At 35.7% G+C, this 10,117-nt stretch overlaps 1 protein-coding gene across 1 annotated transcript in view; it reads left to right on the forward strand.

The window, feature by feature from the left end:
- The window catches only part of DNAH8 (dynein axonemal heavy chain 8), a 126,370-nt gene extending 117,267 nt beyond the window's left edge, over nucleotides 1-9,103 (forward strand). Inside the window, exons 88-92 of the mRNA XM_066178428.1 lie at nucleotides 3,648-3,804; nucleotides 4,352-4,504; nucleotides 4,595-4,784; nucleotides 7,941-8,062; nucleotides 8,525-9,103. Of these exons, the coding sequence (XP_066034525.1) occupies nucleotides 3,648-3,804; nucleotides 4,352-4,504; nucleotides 4,595-4,784; nucleotides 7,941-8,062; nucleotides 8,525-8,812 (910 nt within the window). The 3' untranslated portion in view covers nucleotides 8,813-9,103. The remainder of the gene's footprint in view (nucleotides 1-3,647; nucleotides 3,805-4,351; nucleotides 4,505-4,594; nucleotides 4,785-7,940; nucleotides 8,063-8,524) is intronic.
- The last annotated feature ends 1,014 nt before the right edge of the window (nucleotides 9,104-10,117 follow it).

Consider the following 10,117-nt stretch of genomic DNA (forward strand, 5'->3'; position numbering starts at 1 on the left):
GATGCCATGTCAAGAGGCCTGTATTCTAAGTGTGCTGTGAGAAGAGTACACAGTTTTATTGTCAACTCTGCCTAGCACATACCACTGTTAATACATGCTTGTGAAGTAAAGAATCTAAGAGTAGATTCTGTTTCAAGTCAGTCTCTGATACTTGCAAGACCTCCCTCCCAGAAATGATTAAAGAAGAAAGAAGAGCCAAGATTTAACAGAGAACTAAACAAAGTCTTGAAGAGACACATGCTTTAGATCCAAAATTAAGCTTCTAGGAGAGATAATTTATAGGAGGAAACTTGAGACTAACACTGTTGAGGGAGCTTTAGTGAGTAGGAACAGCTCTCTGATTTCTCTTTAGTGCTCAATTTTTCTTCCACTTGGTACCTCACCTATTCCTGTTAGTTTAGCCCTTTTTTTTTTTCCTCCCCCCCTCCCTGTAGATTTTGCCTTGTAGGTATTTCTTCAGAGTTTGGGGAAAATGTTCAACAGCTTCCTGCTTTTTTCCATGTCTTATCATGGTCTGCTATAAGCAACTATGCACAGCTTCTGTGTCTGAATTTAATCTTTGATGCATAGACCAAATGGATTAGCATCCCATACAATATAAAAAATTCTATTCAGATTCTCTTTCTAATATCTTGTCAACTCATCTCAGAGTACAAAGAAGGCTGACTGAAACCCTGAGAGAGCCAAGACCTCTCCATGTTACTATTACTCAGGACAAGAAAAACCTTATCTCTCACTAATGTACTGTGGCAGTTTTACAGTTCAGCCAAAAACTCAGTCTGTTGGTTCCAATTGTAAGGCTTCAGTGAATTTCAATGCTTTCATTTAGGATTAACACCTGAAGTCATTGAGAATGATTTTAACATGCTGTATGAATCATAGCTCTGCAAAAGGCACTTAACAGGTATCTCAGCAGGAAATGAATATTCTGACAATCTTCAGCCAAAACCCTTTCCCAATTGGTTCCCTACTGAAGGCTTAAATGTAGCTGAATTTTTGTTAAGCTATGGAAAGCTTGTGAGTGTAAGCTTGTGAATGCCGTGCTGCAATAGATATTGCAGTTTTCTACACAAAGCTGAGGCAATGTTTCTGTCACATGCATTTTTTCTCAGTTTTCACTTCCAGTACAAAATCCCTGTTGGCACAGATTCCAGCTATCAAATAATGATAGTATGTTACATCCAAACTCTTGAGAAAATACTCTTAATAATGCTTTTTGGAGTAAACCAAAATCCATAGAAAATTAATTTTCTTTTCTTATGACAGAATTCACTTTACAATACTGCTTTGGGGAAAAACAATATATAAGTAAGCATTGAACGCTTTATCCTACATACTTTTAGGCAATACTGACACTATAAATGAGGTCCATTTAATGTTGCTGTAGCTTCCTTTATGGTTACTCTAGACTTCCTTAACAGTAATAGAGAAAAAAAGACCTTTGTAAAGTGCAATTTCTCTCATCACAAAGCAGACATCTAAAATACATGAGCTGAATTGGGAAATCTAGACAAAAAGCTGTTATGGAGACATCTACACATAAATACCTACATATGATGAGGGTCAACCCATCACATGCAGCTGATCCTGTTATCAGGAGCATGGTATGTCCTTGACAGACTTCTGCCATCTTTTAATCACTATTGTTTGCATCTATACTTCATTTTATTTGTAATCTAAAGGAAAGTGAGTTTTTCCAAAGCCCAGAAAAATTTTGTTGCACAGTTGTTTTTATGTTGAATGTATCCCAGTGGTATGTAAATAAAATTTCTTCTTGGTATTTTAATCTCACTTCCACACTAGAAAATTATTTTTAATTATGTAAAGATCGAGATACATCTTTTTGTCTTCTCTATTTTTATTAACAAAAAAGTCTTGTTCAAAAGTAATTGTAATTTATATAAGATTCACAAAATTTCTCCTCTTCAGAAGGTTCCTAGCTTGTGTCATTGAAGAAAGGCATATCGCTAATTTTGATACTGTTCCTTTGATTCTATTTTTCAAAAGCCATTCTCTCCTTTTCCCTTAAGTTTGCATACTGCTTCCTTTTTAAAATTATATCTATTATTTTTTTTTATTTACAGAGACCATTTTTAAAATTCTGTAATTTATTATAATTTAATTTACGTACTGATCAGGAAACCTACACCTTCTACATAAAATAGCTTGACAGCAGAATTGGAAGAACAGTGCTTGCAGTATGGATAGGAAAGTTCACATTTCTCTAATCACTACTTGTTATATCAGCAGGACAGAAAGTCAAGATTACAACCTTTATGTCATCAGTACAACCAGTATGTCATCCAAATTACCAGTGAAGCCATGAGTCCAAGAGAAATTTTATCTTTTCTGCTCATACATGGTCTTAAATAAATCTTTCATACTTTTAATGGGGCCATAAATTGAAAAAAAGCTTGAGAGTTTTTAGTCAAAAGTCAAGGGTTATGAAAAACCTTGAAAGTCCCACCACTCCTACTTTTAGAAACAGAAATTATGTCCTCTGAGAAGCAAATTCCCAATAGTGTTTATTCTCTTTTTATGATTTATCATTTTTATAATTGCATTCACAATTATTTTTTGCTGAAATACTGTAATATCTAGCTTCTCTAGTATTGTGACACTGTATCCAAAGGATCTTTAGGGCTTTAGGAATTCACACATTCTATCCCCGGTTTCATGTTTTGTATAATTATGTATGACAAAGTTATAGAAGGAGATGGGTGTCATATGGAAGGTGAAAAGTAAAGCTGACATGCAAATCTATGCTTTGAATCAGTATAAATGTCCTACATCACTCATTGATGTATGTTTCTTGTGTAGCTGATTCCAAAAGGTAAAAGTAGGCATTGCCAACACTTCGTTACTTCAAACTTTCTTTCACATTTCCTCTCATAGCTCTATGCCACTGGATAGCAATGTAACAAAAATACTCCTATAATTCTTCTGTTGAAGGACTGATGTGGTCTACCATCTTTCATTATCCAACACCACACAAATGTAATTCACATTTTTGTATCGACTCAGAACATTAATTTACATTTGCACTGCCCATGCTTCACTATGGAATAGAAATTTTTTACCTGCAGTGCTGTAAATCTAGCAGCCCTTGTCATTAATTCCGAAACATCTCAGAGCAGAATGAATTTACTAATTATTAAAGTTAGGGCAGCTTGCAGAGTTATACTTCCACCCTTTCCTGCTTCTGCATTACACTTTTAAGATGTAATTAAATGAGGCAAATGCTCTTCCTTGTTCCAAAACTTCTTTTACTTCTCAACAAATAGCTCTTTAGATCATAATCAGGAAATGCCATAATCAGGAATATGCCATTTCCTTCCCTTTCCTCAGAATCTCTAGTATGATAGGTTTTTCTGCCACCTCACTATCTCAGCTTGCACACCTCCTTATGCCTGGATTAGACACACAGCAAGTGTATAAGAGGGAAGAGGGAAGTTCATATTTTTTAAAACTGTGGTAAACCAAACCTTCACGATCAGTGTATTATGGTTGGTGCAGGATGCAAAGGAAAACAGTTTTGTGTGAGTTTTGATTTGACTTCAAGGCACACTTTTTTGTGTGTTCTACAAAGTTATCGTTAACTATTAAGAAACCCTATGTAGCTTCTAACATATTTATCATCCTCTCAGATACCAGAAAAACACATCAGCTGATGTTCTAGATACTATTACCAACATTCAGCCTAAAGAAAGTGGTGGAGGATCTGGAGAAACTCGAGAATCAGTCGTTTATCGTTCAGCTGAAGACATGCTAGAGAAACTTCCTCCAGATTACATACCTCATGAGGCAAGCTAATCTTAGTCTTGTTTTACTGTTCTCTCTGTTGAGTTTTCACACTAAACATTCCAAAAAAGAAACACTGAAGTGTACATGTAAGTAGTATAATAGCAGCATATAAGTAGGAGCATATAAGTAGTAGCAGATTCAAGTAAGGAACCAACACCCTTATTGCTACCAGCATGAATTGGTATCAAGATTTTTTTATCTAAAATCAAGGCATCTAACAATTGGCCATAGACATATGTTAGGGAGACTACACTTGGACTTCCAAAGCTACTTGTGAAAACAGAAAAAAATCAGTCTCAACATTTTGTGATAGCAGTCTCTTAGACCTTCTGGGTGAAGTCCTGTTCTAGCAAAATCATGAGTAGTAGGGTAGTATCAGACGAAAAGTAAAAACTGCAGCAGTTTTAATGGGATAAATGTTAGTTGAATAATATACAAATCTAATATTTACATTTTTGAACACACAGAAAGTTAAGATTTTGCATAATACAATGGCATTTCAACAATTTAGACTTAACTAAATTTCTTCTGTGCTTTTATAATTTAGGTAAAGGCTCAATTAGTTAAAATGGGAGCACTTAACTCTATGAATATTTTTCTTCGTCAAGAAATTGACCGCATGCAGAGGGTGATCACAGTTGTCCGCACCAGTCTGAATGATCTGAAACTAGCCATAGAAGGAACTATTGTTATGAGTGAGGCAAGTAAAGTACTTTTAATACATATGGAATACTGTGCTTTGTACTATTAAATTGATTTATTTATTTTGAATTTTTTAAAATTCTTTCAGAATTTAAGAGATGCACTTGATAACATGTATGATGCTCGAATCCCTCAAGTATGGAGAAGAGTATCTTGGGAGTCTTCCACACTTGGCTTCTGGTTTACTGAACTTTTGGAAAGAAATGCTCAATTATCTGCTTGGATATTTCAAGGAAGACCAAAGGTGTTTTGGATAACTGGATTCTTTAATCCACAAGGTAAAGTTACTGAAAAGACTTGAGTAGTAATGTATTGAGTAGTAATTTAATGGTTATACTGCCAGAGTGTGTCACAGAAGCCAAGATGAAAAATGGGTTCAATGTGCACTCCCAGCCCAGAAGGCCAAGTTTATCCTGGGCTGCATCGAATGGAGCGTGGCCAGCAGGGCAAAGGAGGTGGCTCTGCCCCTCTGCTCTGCTCAGCTCTGGTGAGAGCCCACCTGGAGTGCTGCATCCAGCTCTGGGGCCCTCACAGAAAGGATGTGAACCTGCTGGAGCAAGTGCAGCAAAGGGCCGTGAAGATCAGAGGGCTGGAGCACCTCTTTTATGATGCAGGAAGAGAGAGTTGGGACCATTTGGCCTGGGGGAAAAGGCTCCAGGGTGACCTTTACAGCACCTTCCAGTACCTAGAAGGGGCTACAGGGGAGCTGGAGAGGGACTTTTCACAACTGTATTTAGTGATAGGACAAGGGAAGACAGATACAAACTGAAAACAGGTAGGTTTAGAAATGATATTATGTATATGGAGAATTCTTTGCTTTGAGGGGTTAAGGCATTGGAACAGATTGCCCAAAGAAGTGTGGGTGCCCCATTCCTAGCAGTGTCTAAGGCCAGGTTGGATTGGACTTGGTCTAGTGGAATTCTATAATTCTACTTTTTTTTTTTTTTTTTTTTTTTTTTTTTTTTGTGTGTGTGTGTGTGTGTGTGTGTGTGTGTGTGACCCTGCCCATAGAAGAGGAGTTGGAACTTGCTGATTTTTAAGGCGTCTTTCAACCCAAACCATTCTATGTGATTCTGTGGTTCTCTGACCTTTTAGTCTGACCCAAAAAACAGTTTTTATATTACAAGAAGGAAAGCATGTGGTTAATAAATAAAATAATTTATCTTGCTGACCTATTGTAGCATATTATACAGCTTCTAAAGGAAGCATACTTAATGATAATGATACAGCTTTTAAAGAAAATACTATTTTCCTCTGGTTTGAAACTGTTTAACTCATTCTAAAATGTAAATTGCAAGTATGGAAGAGCTTTAATCTAGAGCAAGGTGTTACAGTAGCAACAAAATTACTTTATACAGTACAGCAAGAACAATCACTCACTGGAACAGTTTCATCAGAGACATGGTAGAGTCCCCATTTCTGGAAGTTTTCAAGATGTAATTGGACAGTGCTAGATAATCTCATCTAGTCTTCCCTTTCCTATGAAAGGTTGGACCAGGTTAACTTCCCGTATCTCTTCCAAGGTGGGCTGTTCTATGATTCTATGAATCTGCAATTGTACCAGAATTTATAGCAGTTCTTTGTCTTTCACAGGGAATCATCAAAATGTAGTTTTACAATGTATCCATTTCACAGGTTATTTAATGAACAGTTTCTTCAAATTCATCAAAGATATGCCGTGAAGTACAAGTAAACATTATCTATCATTATCTGATATAGCTTGATATTTTTACCACTTAGAGAAAAGAGGAAGAAAAACAAATTTTAACCATCTCCATGACTAAAAACCACCATTACCTTATGAGGTGTGTACTCCTAGGAAAATCTCCTTCAGCTTACACAACTACTCATACAAAATTCTCATAAGAAACTTCTGTGTGACAGCTATGAGGGTTTTTAGGTTGGTTTTTTTTGTTATTTGGTTGTTTTTTGGTTTTTTGGGTTTGTTTTTTTCTGTTTGTTTTTTTTTAAAATTAGAATTAACATCTGAAATTCTTGAATGTTATGAGTTACCTTTGCCGTGTGATCCTTCTGTCCTTACTGGCCTTCCTACAGCCAGAATTGTCAAAAGTACTAATACCAAAGTCTATTTTAGAGTCGTTTTCAGAAACAGCTGAGGTGCCTGGAGTACATCCAATTTATTATTAAAAGATGATATTGCGATGCCAATCAAAACATCACTCCATTTGCATCCTAAGTGGCACAGCTGATAAGCATACGGATATCTTGTGATTCAAAAGCATCACTCACAGTGGTGTAAATGATAAGGGACCACATTCTTTCAACAAATGAAAACATCGGGCCTAACAGGCAACAAACCTGAGATACAGATGGTCTTGAACTTTATTATTGCTTCAACCTCTGTGTTAAAAAACCCCCAAAGTAGTCCTGCAGCTAGAGAGAGGTTTGCTAAGGGCAAAATGTATGCTGTGGGTAGGGGTGAGGCGAGCATATTTGTTATAACACATTATATTTGTAATACTGCTCACCAGGAAATTCACTATGTTAAGTTCTCTTTCTTGGTCTCAATCTCTATGACTCTCAATTCCAAGCAGTTCTTCATCTCATAGCTTAAAACAGCAGAAACTGAGTTTTTGATGACTTCATTGTTATCTTCTAACACACACAGAAACAACCAGGTATTTGGTACTAGTGTTTCTGTTTTCGTAGCTTTTTCCTTTATAGCATATTCAAACCTCTTTGCTGCTCAGTCATCTGTGCTTTAACTATTCAGCCCTTTGCATCTCAAACCTTTCTTATTTCAAACTTCTGTAAAATGTGTTCAAAACAATACTCAAAAAATCATCTAACTTGCTGCTCAGTTATGCCATTCTCTACCTTCATTTCTGTCTGACACCCTTTTCTCCCCTAACAAAACATACATCTTTTATTCTTTGTAGGCACTGCATTGAGTAGATTCCCCACACTCACATAGTTATTTTACTATCATGTTCAGACACATATTTCCTGTTTTTCATCAATGAAATCCATTCTATTTCTTTCATTTAAATCAGTCCCACCTTTTAGCTAAGTTGCCTTTACATCAACATCAGCTCACAAAATGGATAACTTGTTTGCCTTAAAATTCTTTCTTGAAACACACCTTTATCATGGATCCTGTAGTCAATTGCCTTATGACAATTTGTAAGGCAGTGTCCTGACCAAATATTTCTTAATAGAGTAATTTAATAGAAGGAAAAAAGTACATGCCATTTAAAAATATTTTTCTTGGTGTAATGCACACTATGCCACCTTTGTCACTTGTTCCTATTTTGGTCCCAAACCAAAGATTGCTATCATTAGTCAGGATGCTCATTTTCAATACAACTCTGATTATCTGTCTATAAGTTCAGTGCAGAATCATGCTAATAACTGAGCATGATTTTATTTTATCATGTGAGATAAATACTAAATGTCTGGCTTAATTTCCCAAGGATTCCTGACAGCAATGAAACAAGAAGCAACTCGAGCACATAAAGACTGGGCTTTAGATAAAGTTGCAGTACATAATGAAGTGCTAAAGCTAACCAGAGAAGAAATCACATCATCTCCTTCTGTATGTATGACATGCAAAGATGTTTCAGTATTAATTTTGGTATTTAATTTATATTATGCATAGCTGAGTTATTTTGGATCAATATAGGAAAAAGTTACTAATGTCTTCACCTTAATGTTTTTGCTTAGGATAGAAGCCAAATACTAAGTATGAAAATTTGAATTAAGTTAGAAAAATATTTAATTAAAATAACTGTTTCATTGTACTACCTGTTGATTTTTGGAATTTATAGTAAAGTTTACATGAAACTTTGTAGTATATAGACTTTCTTAAACAACTTTTGTTGCCCTCCATTTCAGTAGTATTGTCTTCTGCAAAAGGATTATATTATAGTTTAAAATGAAATAGTTTGAAGGGATTCAATGTCAGATTTTTTTTGCTATAAAACATATATTTCTTTTAATGGTTTAAGACAATTATTATTCTTTGTATGTTGTGATGCATCTGCTTACTCCTCCACAGGAAGGAGTATATATCTATGGGCTCTACTTGGAAGGTGCAGGCTGGGACAAACGAAGAAGCATACTTGTTGAGTCTACACCAAAGATTCTTTTTGTCCAGCTGCCTGTGCTCCATATGTTTGCTGTTGATTCAACCAGACCTAGGGATGCCAAGCTCTACGTTTGTCCTCTTTACAAGAAGCCCAAGAGGACAGATTTGAACTTTATTACAGAGGTATTTTTAAGGACAGCAAAGTCTCCAGACCACTGGATCCTGAGAGGAGTGGCTCTTCTCTGTGACATCAAGTAAGATGATTTTTCTACTATGGTAGAAGAGAAATATGTGGCACACATAACAAATTAAATGTGTAATTCTTCTACTGCTCTGTATTTGATGGCTACTTGTCATTATACTAGAAATTGCATTCAGTCTTGGCTTACTGATCTTTTTCTCTGCTTTCAGTAAATTCAGCTTGCCTTGACTGTTGACAGTTTTAAAGTAAATCTTTCCAAATAAGTTCATTTAGTCTTTTAGTCTTTGAAATATGCATTATACTACTTTAAATGGATACTTGCTTTAAGAATGTCAAATAAAATGTCATTAAACCTTAAAAAAGAAAACCTTTGCTTTTTTTACATTCTTTCACATGTACAACTTTTAGCTTGCGTCTCAGTGACGTATGATGACAACAAAATTTAAAATCTTCTAGACACAAATTTAAATTCATAGATTTTCCATGATACATACCTTATTTTCTGTGAGTCTGCAGGAAACTATAGGACAGAAAAATATATTTGATCTATATTTTTTTGCTTGGGCTTTCTCAGAACTCACTTGTTCTTGTTGAACTATCCAGATTAAGCAAAAGTACACCAGGAATGTTTGTGTCTGAAATATCTGACAGAGATCAGTATGTTTTCTGTCCAGTTTAGCTGTGTAGGAACAGAAGTAGAACACTTCCAACTACTAAACGTGGATATATTTTTTTTAAATGAGAGAATGAGATTATTTACAAGTATAGTTATTTTTTCTGCAATTCCTTTTAGCTCCAAAGTGTAGGTTACAGTCCATGAAATTACTCTCACAGCATTATTCTGTGGTGATACCCAGGTATCCCCTGAGTTTTCCAGACAGAATTAGTAGTAAACTAACTCGATTCATGTAATACTAAATAAGATGTACAGTCTACGCTATCTCTTTAATAATCTCCATAAAGTTTATTCTTTCAGATACTTTCATTTGGCAACAGAGATTTTCACTTACACCCCATGACTGGACCATGTTTTCCCTTTTGCCATTCAAGAGTGCTCAAATGCATTAGCTGTGGCAAAGTGCAGCTACTACTCAACAAAGTTCTGGGCATGTGCTGGGATGAAAAAAGGCCTTTTCGTGGGTTAGAGTCCTATGGCTTTCTGTTGGAGGTCACCATCCCAAAATATCCTCTAGTAGAAAGGCCGTGGCATGAAAGAAATAACAACACACAGACCCAACAACATGAGCAGAGTAACAAAAAGTGAGATCTCCAAACGCAATTAAGTAAATAATTTCTTCTCTCTCCTCTACAGATTTACTTTTAGATTCCAATACAAGAAACACACTGGTGTTGGATAACTT

Source organism: Chamaea fasciata, unplaced genomic scaffold (genome assembly GCF_029207755.1).
Source record: "Chamaea fasciata isolate MVZ Bird 193981 ecotype frontalis unplaced genomic scaffold, bChaFas1.0.hap1 SCAF_3, whole genome shotgun sequence".
NCBI classification, from domain to species: Eukaryota; Metazoa; Chordata; class Aves; order Passeriformes; family Sylviidae; genus Chamaea; species Chamaea fasciata.